The sequence below is a fragment of the Pongo abelii genome, chromosome 20, assembly GCF_028885655.2.
Source record: "Pongo abelii isolate AG06213 chromosome 20, NHGRI_mPonAbe1-v2.0_pri, whole genome shotgun sequence".
Classification (NCBI taxonomy): domain Eukaryota; kingdom Metazoa; phylum Chordata; class Mammalia; order Primates; family Hominidae; genus Pongo; species Pongo abelii.
This window is the reverse complement of record NC_072005.2, coordinates 40,685,633-40,704,890: the sequence shown is the minus strand read 5'-3', so window position 1 is coordinate 40,704,890 and position 19,258 is coordinate 40,685,633. Positions and strand designations below refer to the sequence as shown.

The 19,258-nt window shown below is 55.7% G+C and overlaps 2 protein-coding genes across 5 annotated transcripts; both read right to left on the bottom strand.

Moving 5' to 3' along the window:
- Positions 1–2,680: 2,680 nt before the first annotated feature.
- Positions 2,681–5,283, bottom strand: HAMP (hepcidin antimicrobial peptide). Its single transcript, NM_001134204.2, is given in 3 exon segments — positions 2,681–2,886; positions 2,976–3,035; positions 5,144–5,283. Coding segments are annotated over 3 exon segments (255 nt in total). The 5' UTR covers positions 5,234–5,283; the 3' UTR covers positions 2,681–2,781.
- Positions 5,284–7,989: 2,706 nt separating this feature from the next.
- USF2 (upstream transcription factor 2, c-fos interacting) lies at positions 7,990–18,918 on the bottom strand. 4 transcript variants are annotated; one of them, XM_024237850.3, is made up of 10 exons: positions 18,641–18,918; positions 18,319–18,365; positions 18,112–18,230; positions 17,812–18,012; positions 17,216–17,366; positions 17,008–17,095; positions 16,672–16,730; positions 9,021–9,115; positions 8,739–8,867; positions 7,990–8,646 (listed from the first exon to the last, which is right to left on the bottom strand). In XM_024237850.3, the coding sequence occupies exons 1-10, from the start codon at positions 18,700–18,702 to the stop codon at positions 8,557–8,559; spliced, it is 1,041 nt and encodes a 346-aa protein (XP_024093618.1). In that variant the 5' UTR covers positions 18,703–18,918; the 3' UTR covers positions 7,990–8,556. The 4 variants fall into 4 exon arrangements, with proteins under 4 accessions (XP_024093618.1, XP_024093620.1, XP_024093622.1 ...); XM_024237852.3 differs by having other exon boundaries at positions 7,990–8,674; positions 18,641–18,780; XM_024237854.3 differs by lacking the exon at positions 17,812–18,012 and having other exon boundaries at positions 18,641–18,843.
- Positions 18,919–19,258: the final 340 nt, after the last annotated feature.

Genomic DNA, 19,258 nt, shown 5'->3' with positions numbered 1-19,258 from the left:
GCCCGGGAGGCCAAGGCTGCAGTGAGCCATGATCACACCACTGCACTTCAGCCTGGGCTGTGGAGCAAGACCCAGACTAAAAAAATAAAATAAAAAATACAGATGAGTAGGTGGAGCTCTGGATACAAAGAAGATGCATGCAAGATGTTACAGCTAATAAGAGGCCAACTCACCACAACTCCCCTCTCCCTACCCCTTCAGTCTTCATTCAGGAAACCTCCCCTCCCAGAGGACAAGCCTCCGTGAATTCCAAAGCAAAGGCAGACATTGATGGTGCCCCAGACTGATCTGGCTCCCAGCTGGGCTTAGTTTGGCTCACAGAATGTTGATGTAAAAAGACAAATTCCTTTGCTCAGTTGCCAATACTGTAAAAGCAAGAAATCTCAAATAAAAATAGGAATTCCCACCTTCTCTTGACAAAATCAGAAGCTCTAGTCAGGTTTACCTGCCTTGGGTGTGGCAGCTATGTCTTGGAGCCCTCTCCTGCCAAGCCTGGGCCTTCTCACTCCCTGTCCACACCCAACATTGAGGCCGAATGATCAATGCCCTTTATCATCAAGTGAGAGCTGTTGCTTCCTAGGAGCTAAGAAGGAAGTGAAATAACAGCTCCTATCTCTGTTTCTATCAAATGTGGGCAGGCCAGGTGTGGTGGCTTACACCTGTAATCACAGCATTTTGAGTGGCTGAGGCAGGTGGATCACTTGAGTTTAGGCGTTTAAGACCAGCTTGGCCAACACAGTGAAACCCTGTCTCTACTAAAAATACGAAAATTAGCCAGGCATGGTGGTGGGTGCCTGTAGTCCCAGCTACTCAGGAGGCCGAGGCAGGAGAACCGCTTGAAACCGGGAGGTGGAGTTTGCAGTGAGCCGAGATCACGCCACTGCACTCCAGCATGGGCGACAGAGTGAGACCTTGTCTCAAAAATAAATAAATAAACAGTAAAAATATTTTCCCAGTTTCAGTTTCTAATACATCAGGCAACTAGAGATATAGCCCACTTTAACAAGAGCTTTTTGGAGTCCTCAGTAATTTCTCAGAATGTAAAGGGGTCCTAAGACCAAAAGGTGTGAGGGCCATGGCCTTCAGAGGCCATCCAGGTGTAGCGGATGAGCGAGGTATGGGTGATTGTTACATAGGAGCATCTTAAGTTGTATTATCTCAGGAAGGGCACACTTTGCACGTGAAACATATAGGAATATAGTTCACCTCCACAAGGAACTGAGTTCCTGCCCATTCTTCTTTTTTTTTTTTTTTTGGAGACAAGGTCTCACCTGTCGCCCAGGCTGGAGTGCAGCAGTGCTATCTTGGCTCACTGTAACCTCCACCTTCAGGGTTCAAGTGATTCTGCTGACTCAGCCTCCTGACTAGCTGGGATTACAGGCACATGCCACCATGCCTGGCTAATTTTTGTAGAGACGGTGTTTCACCATGTTGGCCAGGCTGGTCTTGAACTCCTGACCTCAAGTGATCTGCCTGCCTCAGCCACCCAAAGTGCTGTAGGCATGAATCACCACCCCTGGCCCCTCCCATTCTTGAAAGCTGTATTGCTCTCATTTTCATTGCCCCACTTTTTTTTTTTTTTTTTGACACCAGGTCTTCTTCTGGAACTCCCAGTCTTAAATGATCCTCCCGCCTCAGCCTCCCAAGTAGCAGGGACCGTGCAACCGCACCGGGCTAGAAACTGGGACATTTAAAAGCGTGAAATACACCAGCACACAATCCATTAGCATCTGGTGATGATGCCATCAGGTGTCATGGAGCCTCCTGGAAACTCCGTTGTATACTCATGAGAGAACCAGGGTGAAAAAGGCAAATAAACATCTTTGTAGGCTGGGCGTGGTGGCTCACACCTGTAATCTCAGCACTTTGGGAGACCGAGATGGGTGGATCACTTGAGGTCAGGAGTTCGAGACCAGCCTGGACAACTTGGCGAAACCCCACCTCTACTAAAAATACAAAAATTAGCCAGGCGTGGTGGCATGTGCCTGTAGTTCCAGCTATTCAGGAGGCTGAGGCAGGGGAATCGCTTGAACCCAGGAGGTGGAGGTTGCAGTGAGCCAAGATCATGCCACTACACTCCAGCCTGGGTGACAGAGAGAGACTCTGCCTCAAAAAAAAAAAAAAGAAAAAGAAAAAGAAAAAGAAAAGTCAGTAGTTTCCACCTTCAGGAGCCCTACAAAAGGAGTCCCTGGATCTTACTTTGAGAACCTTTATAGCAGTGTCCAATGTTTTGGCTTCCCTGGGCCACACTGGAAGAAGAATTGTCTTGGGCCACACATAAAACACACTAACACTAATGACAGCTGATGAGCAAAAAATAAAAAAAAAATTGCAGAAAAATCTCATAATGTCTTAAGACACTTTACAAATTTGTGTTGGGTGCATTCAAAGCCATGCAGGGCTGCATGTGGCCCGCGGGTTGGACAAGCTTGCCTTATAGGCACTGATTTCTACGGCTGTTTTAGGAAGATCTCAAGGAGGGGAAACATTAACTTTCATCCCCTGTTATTGCAACATGAAGGGGGAGAACAGAAACAAATTTTCTTCACCAACTTTCCTGGCAACCTCCAGGACACACCAGCCCCACATGATCCACCAAGCACTGGCGCTTGCAAGGCAGGGTCAGGACAAGCTCTTAGCACAGGCCGTCGGCAGAGAGAAAGGACAACAGACACTTTGGTTTGGAAAACAAAAGAACCAGCCATTTTATTCCAAGACCTGTGTTCTGGGGCAGCAGGAATAAATAAGGAAGGGAGGGGACAGGGGCAGGGCAGGAAGGTTCTACGTCTTGCAGCACATCCCACACTTTGATCGATGACAGCAGCCGCAGCAGAAAATGCAGATGGGGAAGTGGGTGTCTCGCCTCCTTCGCCTCTGGAGCATGGGCTGTGGGAAGGAAGGGAGTGTGAGCAGGGAACCGGCCTGGGCATGGGGAGGGAGCAGGGGGCTGGGAAGGGCATCACTGTTGCGCTCACCGTCCAGCCGGCCCTGGCTCCAGCTCTGTCCTGGGGTTGCAGCTCTGCAAGTTGTCCCGTCTGTGAAAGCAGAAGGGGGTGTTGAGGATGGCAGGGGCCCAGTGGACCTCTGAGACTGGCTCCCGGCAACCTGCTCCTCTCCAAGTGGTTTAAACCCAGAGCTTAGCTGGACTCTTAGGAGGGGCCTTGCTTTCTTGCTTCTGCTCACCTTCCCATGGGCGGCTTTTCCTAAAAAAAACCTCCCAGATCCGCCTCCTCCTCTTTCCACAGCTGCTACTCTTCTTTGGGACATCACCTTCCCCTGCCTGGATGCCAGTGCCAGCCTCCTAACACATCTCCCTGCATTCTTGCCCCTCAATCCATTTGCCACACAGCAGAGTCACTTTTTTTGTTTGTTTTTTAGACAGAGTCTCCCTCTGTTGCCCAGGCCGGAGTGCAGTGGCACAGTCATAGCTCCCTGCAGCCTTGACCTCCTGTGCTCAAGCGATGCTCCCGCCTCAGCTTCCCGAGTAGCTGAGACAGCAGGTGCACGCCACCACACCCGGCTAATTTTTTAATTTTTTGTAGAGATGGGGTCTGGTTGTGTTGCCCAAGCTGGTCTCGAACTCCTGGGCTCAACTGATCTTCCTACCTTGGCCTCCCAAAACTCTGAGATTATAGGTGTGAGCCATGGTGCCCGACTGGCAGACTAAGTTTTTTAAAACATGGCCAGTGAGATTGTGGTTTTCTCCATTTTAAAAACCTACAGGAGGCTGGGCGCAGTGGCTCATGCCTGTAATCCCAGCACTTTGGGAAGCCGAGATGGGAGGATCACCTGAGGTCAGGAGTTCAAGACCAGTCTGGCCAACATGGTGAAATCTTGTCTCTACTAAAAGTACAAAAATTAGCCAGGCGTGGTGGCAGGCACCTGTAATCCCAGCTACTTGGGAAGCTGAGGCAGGAGAATTGCTTGAACCCGGGAGGCGGAGGTTGCAGTGAGCCCAGATGATGCCACCGCAAGCCAGCCTAAACGACAGAGCGAGAACCTGTCTCAGAAAAAAAAAAAAAAAAAAAAAAAGCTTATGGGGGCTTCCTCTTTATTCCAAGGAAAAATCAGTGTCTGTATGGTTGCCCACAAGACTTTGGGACTGCCCACCCCTCAGCCTTATCCCCAAGTCCCACCGTCTCCTCTTGTTCAGCCTGACCCTGGGCTATGCCGGCTTGTCCTCTCCTTAGGTCTTTGCTGACTCCATCTCTCACCCTCCAAGACGAAGGTCAACTGTCACTTTCTCATGAAACACTTGCTTGACTGCCAACCCCTTGACCGTGCCTGTGGTCCCCCCACCTGTGGCGTGTGCCTGCTGTCCCAGCTACTTGGGAAGCTGAGGTGGGAAGATTGCTTGAGCACAGGAGGTTGAGGCTGCAGTGAGCTATGACTGCACCACTGCACTCCAGCCTCAGCAACAGAGGACGACCCTGTCTCTAAAAAACAAACCAAAAAAGTGACTCTACTGTGTGGCGAATGGGTCACGGTCGCTCTACCACCATCTGTTATGAGATTCACGAATAGCATGTACTAGACACAATTATTTGTTCATGTTTTCATCAGCCTTTAACGAATTCCCTGACCAGGATGGAGAAGTCTCCTCTCTCATCTACCTTGTTCATGGCCTTGTCCCCACTGTCTAGAATAAGACTCCACACAGCGTAGGGGCTTCGTAAATACCCATGGAATTAGGACCTTCCAGTCCCTGTCACTCGGTGCTTCATTGATTTCTGTTCTTTTTTGGAGATGGAGTTTTGCTCTGTTGCCAGGCTGGAGTGCAGTGGTGCAATCTCAGCTCACTGTGCAACCTCCACCTTGTGGGTTCAAGCAATTCTCCTGCCTGAGTCTCCCGAGTAGCTGGGATTACAGGCACCTGCCACCAAGCCTGGCTAACTTTTGTATTTTTGGTAGAGACAGGGTTTTACCATGTTGGCCAGGCTGGTCTCAAACTGACCCCAAGTGATCCGCCTGCCTCAGCCTCCCAAAGTGCTGGGATTACAGGCATGAGCCACTGTTCAGCTGCCAGTCCCCCTGAGCCGTCCTGAGCTCTGCTCAGTGCTCGGGTGTCTCCAGTGCCCTAGGCTGGGGCCTGGCTCTCCCATCCCTGCTGCCCTGCTAAGGACCCAGGCCACTGAGCTCTCACCTGTTGTGGGAAAACGGAGCCACTGGTCAGGCTGGCGAGGAGGAGGAGGAGGAGGAGGCAAGCGGCCCAGATCTGGGAGCTCAGTGCCATCGTGCCGTTTGTCTGGCTGTCCCACTGCTGGGTCTTGAGCTTGCTCTGGTGTCTGGGACCGAGTGACAGTCGCTTTTATGGGACCTGCCAGGGGAGGCGGTGGTCTGAGCCCCCTCCCCTTTGCTCTGTCTCATTTCCAAGAAGGTGGTGGCGCCGAAAAGGCGGGAGAGATAAGCGGGAACAGAGCGACAGGGAACAGGGTTGTGTCACCCTCAGCCAGCAGAGGTGTGTTCAGGGGGTGGGGCAGACGGGGTCACAGACACACACTGCTCGCCAGCCATCTGGGGAGCCCTTTCCCCATCACGATGTAATTCTGCTGATCGGGAAAAAGTTCCCCCTTTTGCTTCAGCGGTTAAGCAGTTTGATGAGCAGAATCAAGGTTCCGCTCTCCTCCACTCACTTCCCCATCGCCTACATGCACACAGGGCATGGCCAGCAGCCGCCAGGCTCCTCAGGAGTGTCTGGCATGTTGGGGGAAGCATCCATTGCTTTAAGCTCTCACCACACATGCATAGGTTCTGGCAGGGAACACTAGATAGCCCTGAGCAGGGCAAGCATCAGCGTGTGCCCCTGATCCGCATGCGGTGTTTTCCCAGTGTCAGACCCTTGAGATGTGGCTCTGGTAACTGGAAAATGTTTGAGCAAACTTTTGGCCATAAATGACAACAGTAATATGGCCCAGCACACTGGCTTATGCCTGTAATCCCAGCAATTTGGGAGGCCGAGGCAGGAGGATCACTTGAGCCCAGAAGTTCAAGACTAGCCTGGGCAACATAGGGAGACCCCATCTCTACAAAAAAAAATTTAAACAGATTTAGCCAGGCGTGGTGGTGCACATCTGTAGTCCCAGCTACTTGGGAGGCTGAGGCAGATCGCTTAAGCCCAGGAGGCTGAGGCTGCAGTGAGCTATGATTGTGTGACTGCACTCCAGCCTGGGTGACAGAGCGAGACCCTGTCTATAAAACATAAAATAGTGGTAATAGTAATAGCTAACATCTGCTGTTACATTTTATACGATGGCACATATGTTGACTCACTTCTGCACCAACTCAGCCTGTGCTGCCTGTTCTCCCGGCAGCACTTACTGCCCCACCTTCAGCTCTGCTCTGTATTCAGGGGCTGCCTTCTCAGTCACCCAAACCCAGAGGCCTAGGCTCCCCAGACCTTGCTCCCTTTTAGGAGCCTCCTCCCCGTCGGACACTCATTTCCTTCACTTTACAGAAAAGGCACTGAAGGCAGAGATCAGGGCATGGACCAAGCTTGCTCAGCCAGAGGCAGAGCTGGGATTCTGGCCTGGACAGCCTGACTCCAGGGCCTTTGCTCTTACCCACCAGGCTTCCCCATCTCCCCTAAAACACAGCAGGGCACAGCGGCATGCTAGACCTGGCTCAACGAGCAGACCGTGCATATCTCGAAACTCTGCATTCAGTGGCATCATGCTGGTACCCTGAAATCAGCAGCAGTGGGAGTGTTGACACCCAGAAATTGGCAAGCACTACAAGCCAGGGATGTTTTTGGGGAGCCGGTTCCTTAGGACACCACTGGCTGGGGGATGAACCCAGGCTGCCTGACTGCAGTGCCTTCATTCCTTTCCACTACCAGGCCCAGCTCAGGGTGCACACGGCCCAGGGGATCGACAAACCTTGGTTCCAGATGGGCCCTTGGACATTTTGCCACTTTGCCTCTTTCATTCCAGGGCCATCCAGTGTCAGCCCAGTCACCAGAGCCTGGGGATATTGCTGTCGAGGAATACTTCTTCCTGGTTGCTGAACCACTTCCAAGGCCCACTCAAGCACAGAAATGGACAGGCCCTGCCATCTGCCTCCTCATCCACACCACGTGGGAGGCTCCTCTTGTCACAGCCTGGGTAACAAAGCGAGACCCCCATCTCTATAAAAACTTGGCTGTGGTGCTACGCACCTGTAGTTGGTCAAGGCTGCAGTGAGCCGTGATTGTGCGCCACTGCACCCTAGCCTGGGTGACAGAGTGAAACCCTGTCTTTAAAAACTAAATGAATAAAGATGGCCTCAGATGGGAATAGCTAGGAAAAGGAGACAGGGCTCTTGAGGGAAGCAGACGAGTGCTGGGAGCGGGGGAATTTGGGAGGAAAGGCCGATGGAGCTCCACAAGGTGAGCAGAGTGGCAGGCCCAGCTCCTGGGAGTGGATGGAGTTGAAGGCGGCTGCAGGCTGAAGCAGGGCCCAGTGAATAGGGGTGTGCTCACCCGGGGAGACACGGCAGCAGCCCCCAGCCCTACCAGGCATCGCTGCATCTCAGCTGAGGACAGGTTTCATCATCAGCAGGGGCAGGGGTCACAGCACAGGCGCCAGAGCCTCGGTGCAAGGCGACAGGCTGACGGGCCAAGCTTGGCGCCCTGGCCATCTGCCCTCCCTGGGGGTGAGGGGCTCAAGGCCAGGCCCCACTATTGGCTGGTGCAGAGGGAAGGGCTTCAGCCCAGCAGGGCAGGGCCAGGGGCTGGTCATGTTTTCAGAACTGTTGACACGGAGACCCCCGCCTCTCCTCCAACATGGGACATGTCCTTGACCCCAGCTCCCCACACCCTCATGCACGCCTAGGGCCTCAAAGGGGACATTCATTCCTTAATTCCTCCATCCATCCAACCAACCACTGGGTACTGGGTGGTGCAGCTGGCAGGGACCGCGCACAGCCATGTGCACAACAGCGGAACCATGCCTCGTGGAGCTCTGCAGACCCCAGACCCCCTCCCCACTCCTGAGATGGACAGACACACAAGCAGACAAGGCAGGGGCCACGTGGGGCCAGTTTATTGCAGTTAAATACCTCTCTCTCTCTCTATTTTTTTTGTCAATTTTTCCATAAAGAAAATTAAAACACACACACACACACCCAAAGGGGAGCAGGGACCCAGAAACAAGAGGTGGGGTGGGACGTGGCCTCCCTGCATAGGTCCAGGCCCCGGGTGGCCCCCCAAAGGCTCCCCTCCTTCCCATCAGCACCCTGTCTCAGTACCTCCAGAGAACAGGAGGCAGCGGGACGTGGCAGGGCCTCTGTCCCCTCCCTCTTGCCTCCAGGTGAGACCACTAGAAGTGCCGGGGCTTAGTGAGGGCCGGGAGAAGGGCGACAGACAGACGGATGGGGAGGGAGGATACTGTTTCCAAGTGGAGGAGGGCGGTGGGCACTGTATCCACAGAAATGCATTATTTCTCCCCGTTTTTTGTTAAAAATCTACTATAAAAAAACGCAGCTGGGGGAGGGGCGTGTGTCCCTCTCTGTGCTAAGGGCTGGGGAAGGGGGCAGCAGAGGCCGGCGTGGGCGGCGGCAGCTGCGCAGCGGTGGCGGGTGTCACTGCCGGGTGCCCTCGCCCACCATCTCCAGGTTGTGCTGCTGCAGCTGGGCTCGAAGCAGGGCGTTCTCATTCTTTAGCTCCTCGATCTGGTGAACACGACGGAGGACAAGGGAGCTGAGGGCCGGCGCCTTGCATCTGGGGCTCCTGGGCCCTGACCCGCTCCAGGCCCCGCACCCACCTGCTGCCTCAGGAGCTCGTTGTCCATCTGCAGCCGCTCGGCCTCTTTGAAGGTCTCCTGCATGCGCTGGTTGGTCTGGCGCAACTCCCGGATGTAATCGCAGGCCTTGGACAGGATCCCTCCTTTACTCTGGGGGGCGAGGGGACCAGGAGCCTTAGGGCAGGCACCGCCCACCGGCCTCCACCCCAGGGATGACTCCCGAGCCCCATGGCTGTTGGACTTTCTGCATGCAAGGGTTGGGGGCCAGGCCCACCGCAGCCATTGAGGGTCCGGGGTGCTCACCGCTCCCGTCTTGCTGTTGTCTGCGTTACAGTCTGGAATGATTTTTGAAAGCTGGACGATCCAGTTGTTGATCTTGTCCCTCCGCCTCCGCTCCACTGCGGAAAACAGAGTCACAGCCACGGCTTCGCTGATGGCTCGTGCCCGAGCAGCTGTCCTCACAGGGCAGAGGCTCAGCCCGAGGACACCCAGGCACAGTGCAGGCCCCACCGAGACCACAGCCCTGGGAAGTGAGGGGCCACACCCTGAGCCCAGCAGGCCCCCACGCTAGCTTCTCAAGAGGAACAAAGAAACCTGGCCCCTCCAGTGCCACACATGCTTTTAGGACGGGCGTCAAAGGCCAGGCACTTGGAGATCATTTTGCGGGCCTGCTCCGCCATACTTGTACAAATTTTAATCGACAGTGAAAAATAAGTAAATTTCTCATGGTAACTGGCGTCACTGGCTTCTTTTGAGAAATGGAGCTCTGGTCACAGTGGGTACATACTGGGAGGCACGGATGGGCAGAGCCACTCTTCGCAGGACCAGTGCCCCTCTCTGGCTCCCACGGCCCCTGCACTGGATTCTCCAGTCTCCCCAGAGACTCTGGGCACCGTGATTTTATTTTTTTCCTCATCTCTAAATCCAAGTCTGACCATGTGTCACCCCTGCTTAAAATCCTTCCACAGGGCAATGGCAGATCCCAACTGGTACTTGCAGCTCCCAGGGCCTGGCCCACAAAGCACCAGCTCACCCAGGAAAGACCCAAACCCTATGTTGAAGGCCAGAGATGGCAACTCATAGAAGATTTTCCTTAAAAAAAACCCAGATTTGTGATTTTACTCCATAAAACTCCACAATCTCACGCCAACTGTGTCAGCTGGGTGACAGCTGCCCCCAGACAGAGCACACGCCTTTATCCGGCCACATCCCATCCTGATACCTGCCTGGGGTCTGTGTGCTGTGGAGCCTGAGACCCCTGATTCAGGGCCTGCTAAAGCCAGGCTGTCCCAACCCTTCACCGCCTGCCAAGCCCCAGCACCAGGCACCGTGGGGACAGGAAATAACGCTCAGCTACCCCCAACTCCCACCCCACGGACCCCCAGCCCCCTGCCAGGGTGGCTCATGCTGTCTGCGCCATTTGTGGAGGGGAATGAAGCCTATAGCTAGGGCAGATGTGGCAGGAAGGCCAGGGGATCTTTTCAAAGCCTTGGATAATGGTGATGGGAAACCGTTCAGGGGTCCGGTGAGCCTGAGAAGGAGGGGTGGGCCACAGCCTGCCCGTTACCCTCACACCCCAAGATCGGCAGCTCCCTGGCCCTGCTGTTCCCTTGAAAAGGCTGGGGCCCACCCACCAGCAAACCCCTCTGGCTTCTCTGGGCTGTGGCCACGTGCTGCTGACTGGCCTCTCCCTGCCTCCAGTGCCTCCCACTCAGGCCCGAGTGACAAACCCTCCGATGGACGTGGACTCTCCTTCTCCTGCCGTGGCCACTCTTCCCTGGCCCCTTCCATCCTTGTGCTCCCTCCTTCCTCCAAAACCAATCCCACAAGATCAGTGCTCCGCTATGGAGCACCGTCCAGGCCCCGCACTGGGCTCAGTCAGTGCTTGCTCCCCTATTACTATCACGGTGCGCTGAACCCTCCCACCAAAGACAACCACACCCGCCTTTGGGAACTCTGGCCAAAAGCAGCAGCGGAGCTGAGAGTCCAGGCCTGGAGGCACCGCTGGCGCAGTCCCCAGCAGAGCACTCCTCGCCCAGGGGTCCGTGGAGGAACTCGGCAGGCGGCCTCGTTTCAGCCTCTGCCTTCCCGCGGTCCTCTTGAGAGCTGGGCGCCGGCAGCAGCTACATCCTCTCCAGCGCACGTTTACTTCTTACACACCTATTCCCCGCCCTACTGTGTGCCAGGCCGTCTGCCAGGCTGGGGTCCAGGGTGGAAGCAGCCCCGGTGCGCCCCATTGGCACTCGCAATGCCACTGTGGGCAGGTGGCACTAACCCCATTGTGTTCGTGTCATCACTGAAGATGGTACAAAGTGCCTCGGGAATGCCAGGCGCCGAGCCATGGCCTCTGCGTGGGAATGGGGGTAGGATGAATCCTCAGAGATCCAGGAAACATTCGGGCTGGTTCCTGAGAGAAGGGCTCTAAGGCACGCAGGTGGGAAGATCCCAGAAATGGTGGCCTGAAAACCATTTCAAGGTATGCAGGGGTGGGAAGAGGTTGTAAAGATCGGTTGTCAAGGCCTTGCGTGCTCTGCTCGCAGGTCAGGACCGCATCTCCTCCTCCTCTAGAGGCCCAGGCCCTTGAATCCAGGCCCTGACTTTAGCAGGCAGTGATGCTGTCCAGCCTGTGGCTTCGGAAGATCATCATGGCACATTTGAAATACAGGAAGACCCATTAGGACCAAGGCCAGGTTCATTCCACAGAAGCACTTCAGTTACTCCATAGGACACTTAAAATTCAGAGGCTGGGTGGGGTGGCTCACACCTGTAATCCCAGCACTTTGGGAGGGCGGATCACATGAGGCCAGGAGTTCGAGACCAGCCTGGCCAACATGGCAAAACCCCGGCTCTACTAAAAATGCAAAAATTAGCCAGGCATAGTGGTGCGTGCCTATAATCCCAGCAACTTGGGAGGCTGAGGCATGAGAATTGCTTGAACCCAAGAGGTGGAGGTTGTAGTGAGCTGAGACCACATCATTGCACTCCAGCTTGGGTGACAGAGCTGTCTTAAAAAAAAAAAAAAAAAGAGAAAATTCAGAAGCGAAACCTGCCAGGACTGAAGGAAGAAATGGACAAATCCACAAATATAGTGAGAGACATGGACATCCTTCTCATTGATTGGTGGAACAAGTAAACAACAACAACAACAAAATCAGAATAGAAAGCCTGAACACTCAACCAGCTTGACCTCACTGACCTGGGGGGACATTCTGCCTGACAGCAGCAGACACCTGTCCTCGTCAATGCCCCAGAAGCTTCCGCCAAGCTAGGACACAATCGGGCCCGTCGGGTAAGTCTCATCGAATTTCAAGGAACTGAAATCATACAGAGTATGTTCTCTGACCATAACAGAACTAAATTAAAAATCAATAACAAAAAGATATCTGGAAAACCCACAAATATTTGGAAATTAAGCAACCTGCCTCCAAGCAACAGAAAGGTCAAAGAAGAAATCACAAGGAAAATTGGAAAATACTTTAAACTGAATGGTAACAAAAACACAACATATCCCAGTGGGATGTAGCTAAAGTGATGCTGGAGTGAACTGGCACTCTAAATGCTGTTAAGCAAAGAGAAAGGTTAAGAATCATCTCAATCCCTGCTGTGAAACATAAATCCTGTAAAATAAAGATTTTAGCAGAAAATTGAAAAAAAAAAAAAATTACCTTAAAAAGCTGGGGTTGGGGTGTGCCAGGGAAGCTAAAGCACAAAACCTAGCAAATTGAATCCAAAGTGAGTAGAAGGGGCCGGGTGCAGTGGCTCACTCCTGTAATCCCAGCACTTTGGGAGGCTGAGGCAGGTGGATAACCTGAGGCCAGGAGTTCGAGACCAGCCTGGCCAACATGGTGAAACCCCATCTCTACTAAAAATACAAAAACTAGCTAGGTGTGGCAGTGGGCACCTGTAGTCCCAGCTACTTGGGAGACTGAGGCAGGAGAATCACTTGAACCGGGGAGGCAGAGGTTGCAGTAAGCTCAGATCGCACCACTGTGACAGAGCGAGATTCCGTCTCAAAACAAAACAACAAACAAACAAAAAAACAAAGTGAGTAGAAGCATGAATTAGGAACATTAAGAGTAGAAATCAATGAAATGGAAAAAGCAATCCAATCTGGCACCTAAAAATCAGACTTCACATAAAAGTCTCGATTTCTAGCTTCTCAGAGTTTCTGGCAACAGTGGCCCTAGATTCTGACAGGGCAGCAAGGGGAAGGCACTGGGCAAGGACCACCCTTCAGGCAGCACACACATGCCCCAGATCACTGGGGGCCCCCCACAACCTTTCCTATTTTTTTCTGAGACAAGGTCTGGGTCTGTTGCTCAGGCTGGAGAGTAATCTCAGCTCACTGCAACCTCCGTCTCCCGGGCTCAAGCCATTTTCCCACCACAGGTTCCCAAGTAGCTGGGACTGTTACAGCCATGTACCACCAGGCCTGGCTAATTTTTAATTTTTTTGGTAGAGACAGGGTTTTGTCACATTGCCTAGGATAGTCTCAAACGCCTGGGCTCAAGTGATCTGCCCATCTTGGCCAAAATGTAATCCCAAAAGTGCTGGGATTCCAGGCGTGAGCTACCACGCCCAGCCACACACCCCTTCCTGACATGCCAAGTGCACCTCCCTCCCTCAGGCCCCTGCAGGCATTTGAGTTTGTGACTCTGGGATAAGCTCCTGCAGTACCAAGAAGTGGTGGGAAGGAGGGAAAAAGAAGTGAGAGAAGCGGATCTGAAATTCACCATAGAACAGAAACTTGGGGTTTGTGGCCATAAGGGAAGAAGAGGGCAGAGTTGAAAGCGGCTCTGGTCTTAGTTTCTGGCTTTGGCAGCTGTGACAGGGGTAGCTTTTGCTGCTCTGCAAAGAAGAAGGTTGCATGAAAGCCTTTGGAGAGGGGAGATGGCACATTCTCTTTTGGGCGAGTTGAGTTTGAGGCATTACAGAGATGTCCAGAGACGGAAATCTTGAATAGGTAGTTCAAAATGTGGGGCTGGAGTTGCAGTGAGAGGAATGGAATGGATGGAAACACAGTTCCTTGCATTACCAGGAGCCAGGTGGTGGGCGAAGCCTGGGAGGACATCAAGGAACAGTCCTCAACTTTTTGTGAGTCACACACTCTTCTGCAGCAAAGAAAAAAGAGGAACACCTACAAGTGGGAACAGAGTTTGGGGGATACTGACCAAGAGCTTCCGAGCCCGTTGCTGGGCCTCACACGTCATACACCTGAGACTGACGGGAGGGGCCGGACCTTATGAAACACCAGCAAGACTGGGCGTGGCAGCTCAGGCCTGTAGCCGAGGCCGGAGGACTGCCTGAGGCCAGAAGTTCAAGATGAGCCTGGGCAGCATAGCAAGACCTCCACTCTACAGATAAAAAAAATTACCCGATGTGATGGCGCCTGCCTGTGGTCCCAGCCACTCAGAAGCCTGAGGTGTGAGGATCGCCTAAGCCTGGGAGGTCAAGGCTGCAGTGAGCTGCAATTGTGCCACTGTACTCCAGCCTGGGTGACAGAGTGAGACCCCCTTCTCAAAGAAAAAGAAACACTCGCAGCCAAAGCAGTTTCTCAAGCTTGTTCACTATGACAAATCACCTGAAGAGCTGATGGAAAACACAGATTCCCCAGCACCCCCATCTACTCACTTGGAACTGGGACAGCCCTGGAAATTTCACTGTTAACAGTGGGGCAGGAGAGGCAAAGATCACAGGAGAATCAGAGAGGATGGAGGAGAAAGGAAGATTCCAGAAACGAACAGAGGGAAACAGGCAGCGTCAGATGCTTGGAGCCCAGACAGCAAAGGAGGCCAGTGGATGTGGCAATGGGGTCACCATGGGTGACCGGAAGTGGAGCTGTTTTGGTAGAGCCATGAGCCAGATGGCTGAGGGTACTAGGAGGATGAGCAGATGGGGGCAGATGCTCTGCAAGTCAGGAAAGCAGAGACAGGACGGAGCTGGAGAAGTGGGCAGGTGACGAAGACTGCTTCACAGGGTGAGAAAGTCTCAAGGCTGCCTGGAGTCAGATTAACTGAGGGAGAGGCGGGGGTGAGAGTGGGGTGGGAGGGTCCTGAGTCCTCTCTTCAGCCTTACTATGTGGCCACCACAACTCACTGCATCCCCACCAGGTGCTGGGGGTGGCTGTGCTTCCAGCATTTCACAGAGAGAAGACAGATACGGAGATTAAGAACCACCCTGATGCCCCACCACAGGTAAGTGGTGGGGCTGGGGCTGCTCTGGGGGCCCCTCAAACTCACTGCATCTCAAAACCAAGCTCAGATGCACCCCTTCCCTTCCAAGCATGGAGGGGAATTCAGCACGAAACCCTTATTCTCCAGCCTTGGAGTCCTCCCCACATTTCCCCCAACCCCTGCCCTGTCTCAGGCCTGATACTCATATGGTCTCCTATCTCCCAGCCTCTTCCCACCACTCTTGCCAACAGCCTCCACACCCAAACCCCTACGCTGGCTTCTCATCACCCTGGAATAAAACCACAGGAGCCCAGACAGCCACACTGGGGACTTCTTCCAAGGTCCTCCACCATCTGGCCCGGGCAGCCCCCTCCACTGCACCAACTTCCTCTTTCCTTTCCTGAATTCTGCTCTTCTGCAGACACACCACGGCGGCCCTGGCTCAGGGCCTGGCCTGTGTCCTAGCTCTTCCCTCTGCCCGGGACTCTCCTGAGGTTCTCAACAGGCCCCTTCCCTCAGGTCCCTTCAGGGCTCTGCTTCAATGTCACCTCTCGAAGAGCCCTTCGGAGCACACTGCCATGCCGCCATCACCCGCCACCTCCTTCCCCAGCTTTCCTCTCCTGCCTGTGACTGCCTGCGCTGCCTGATGCGGCTGTGCGTGACTCCCATCTCTCCCACCAGAACACGTACAGAGAGCTGAGACCTCATCTGTCCTATTATCTGCTGCATTGCCATATCTGAGGATGCAAAATGGGGGCTGGCCGTAGTATGCACACGCTGAATGAACGCCTGAACTCAGAGAGGAGCTGCTCAGAACACAACTACCTGGGCCGCAGACCCCAGCCCCATCGCCACCTTTAGGACTCAGCATTCAGCACCTCACTCGGGCATCCAAGGCCTTCCCGATCTTCCCTCCTGAGGCATTCCAAATGGAACTTCTCCCACAACCGAACCGGCACCCCACAAAGTAACCTGACCCACACTCCCCTCTCCCTGGGGAAGCCTCACCCCAGCCCACCCCCCATCAATGTCCCATGAGACCCATGAGACGTGAGCCCTCCGGCCTTTGAGCCTCTCCGACGCTCCAGGCCAGACTCCAGACCTGGCACAGGGCCTGTGCCGCTCGGCCCAGAACCCACGGGAAGTAAATATTTGTTGAATGATGGTTGTTTGGGTGTAAGCACTCTCCTGGCACTTGCACACTGCTGTGCCCACTGCAGTGGCTACTGACAGGCGGGGCGGGACAGTGCTGAAGGCCAAATGACCTGAGGTGAGACTTTGTGTTTCTGGAAAGGGCAGGATGCTCTGGCCTTAGGCAGCCAGAGGCAGAGCTTCATGCAGTTTCTCCCTCAGATGTGCTCCCTGGGGGAACAGACCTACTTCTGGAGGCCAGGCAGGCATGGGAGCGAGGGATGTGAGCATGACAGCTGCCACATGGAAAGGTCAGCCCAGGTGAGCCCGGTCAGCCCCATTTTTCAAGTGGGGCAGGCAATCCGTATGGGAATGTGAAGTCCACCATCTTAGATGTGAGCCATGAATTCAAGATCACCAGCTGGGTCAACAAATGGCCAGTTCCAATTCACACTCCCTGTCCCTCTACTTCGGACACTGTACTCTCCCCTCATTGCTCACTTTCCACCTTTACAGCATCCAGCAAAGCCCTCTGGAGCACTTGTGGCCTGCCCAGGAGTGGCTTCCCTCTCTGTCACTCCACACCCCAGGGCTGGCTGAGCCTGTGAGGGTGGCGGTCGGGGGGACCCGGAGCCACACCTTGTCCTCACCTTCGTTGTGCTGGGCTCTTCTCCTCTCATCTCGGGGTGTTCTGGTTCCATCAATTTTTCTAGAAGAGGAGGAAAAAAAAGGGGGCATGTATTATCGCAGATCTGTTTGCCCAAACATCTGCTAAGTATTAGACTTAAAAATTATCTTTGCAAGGTAAATCCATGTGCAAAAACGAAAGACGTGATACTTTATGTGCACTAAAGAAGCAGAAACAGGCAAAGTAAAAAAAATTACACCATGTGCCCACTTCATGCTAACTGCCCAGCTTCTACTCCAGAAACCCCTATTTTCCTTCCATTCCAATGCCAGGTTCTCCTGGTGTCCCCTGCACATACGGAGAGTAAGGATGTGTCCGGGGGGCGATCGTCCTCTGTGTTCCTGTCTGAAGCACATCCTGGGGCGTCATCATGACGTAGAACTGGCCTGCAGGGACAGTGGGGGGTTAGTGGCAAGACAGGGTGAAGTCAGAACTGGTTGGGGGGGCTTCCCTCCCTGCTGGGCCCGTTGCCTCCCCCACCTGCCAACCTGACTTCTTCTCCTCACCTCCAGCCTGCAAGCTCTGGTCTGTGGTCTGTACGGACACAGCCGTAGTATCTCCCACACTGGACGCTGGGAAATAGGCAAATCGTGCCTCCCCGCTGACAGCCTCGGCCGCCGGACTGCCACCATTGCTGAAGGGATTTTGGATCACAGCCTGGGGAGTAGGAGGGCAGAGGCTACTCTTAGCTTTCTCTGTTCCTCCATCCCATCCCCTCACTGCTGTGCTTGGGGTTTACTGCATTCTCTGCAATTAACAGGAGTGGTGACTCCTTCTGCGTGTAGCATTCTGTTCTGTGTCTCAAACAGCCCTGAAACACGGCAGGACATCAGTGATCACTTGCTGATCCAATCCGTTTTGCACTCTAAGAAACTTTCCTCTTAGACGCATCATTCCCATTTTGAGGGAAAAAAAAAAAATTCCAAGAGCACTGTCCCCAGATTTCACTGTGCACAACAGGGATCTGACCCCATGCAGCCTGAGGCTTGAAGGCTGCATCCGCTGGGCGACACCTGCCCCACCCCCGGGGCTCCCCAAGAGCAGAGCCAGTGTCCCCTCTCCACTCCCTCCCCCCCCCACCCCGGCGTGGCAGGGCACCTACCAGCGGGAAGGGCGCTGCAGGACCTGGGGGCACAGAGGCAGCGGCGGGGCCCGGGCGCTGGGCTGCCCCATCCACACCCACCTGGGTCACAGCCTGCTGCCCCCCCGCGAAGGCAGCGGTGGACACGACGCTGACGGCGCCAGCCGTGTCGCCCTGGCCGTCCAGCTGACCATCAGTCACCTGGACTACGCGGTATGTCACCTGCAGGGGGCGGCAGAGCGGCGAGGCCGGCGCTGGGGCCAGGTCCGAGCCTTCCCGGCGCGCCCGCCCGCCCGCTCGCCCTCGCGGCCCGCCGCTCACCTGTCCTCCATTTGTCTCTGTGCGGAACTGGTACTGGATGTTGTGGTCGCCGAACGCCGCCTGCTGGACGCTGGTGATGGCCACCGCTGTCTGCTCCTCCGCTCCTGGGCCGTCCCCGCCTGGGGCCGAGGAGGGTCGGGGCACGGTCAGGGCTGCGCCGGGCGCCCCCAGCCCTCCCCGGGCGCGGCCGGCCCCGCAAGCACTCACCTTCCTGCAGCTCGACGCCCTCCTCCGCCTCGGGTCCCTTGTCGTGGCTGCCGGGGGCACAGGAGGGAGCAGGGTCATTGCGGCCCGTGCCCGCGCCCCCGCCCCCGCGCCCAGCTGCAGGGCCCCAGTCCCACCCGGCCGCGCCTGAGGCCGGGGGCGCCGCCGAGGCCGGGGGCCGGGGGCGGGAGGCACCGGGTCCCCCCCGCGCCGGCGGCCTCCATTTTGAGCCGGGCCCGCGGCCGCTCGGGATCATGGCGGCCCCGGCCTGCAGGCCGCGGGGCCGGGGCCGGGGCGGGGGGCACGGCCGGGACGGGGATCTTACCTGGCGGCGGCAGCAGCGGTGGCCGAGGCAGCGGGATCCAGACCCGGGTCCAGCATGTCCATGGGGGGGGCGGGGGCGGGGGGGGCGCGGGGCCCGGGGGGGAGGGGAGGGGAGGGGAGGGAGGGAGGGGAGGGGGCGGGCGGCCGGGGGGGCCCCGAGCCCGGCGCTCACGCCGCGCGGCAGGAGGGGACGGAGGAGATACGGGAGCCGCTCGCGCTGATCACGGGGACAAACAGTGGGGTCATGTGAGGAGGAGATGCCGCCGCCGCCGCCGCAGCCGCCGCCGCTCCTGCAGCCGCTGCAGCCGCCGCCGCCTCCGCCTCCGCCCGCCCGCCGGCTCCGGGCGGCCCGAGGCTCCGGGACGCCGCGCGGCCGCCCCTAGCCCACCCGGCTGCCCGCCCGCTGCACGCGGCCCTCAGGCCTCCTTCCCTGAGCAGCCGCCGCCGCCGCGACTTTTTTTTTTGAACACGGCCCGCCCTGGCTGGCCGCAGCCGGTGCCCTGGATCGCCGGCTCGCGCGGCCGCCGCCCGGCCTGTCCCAGTCCGGCGGCGGATCGCTGCTGCAGCCGCCGCCGCTTTCTATTTTTCCCCCTTTTTTTTTTCCTCCTTTACTTGAGCT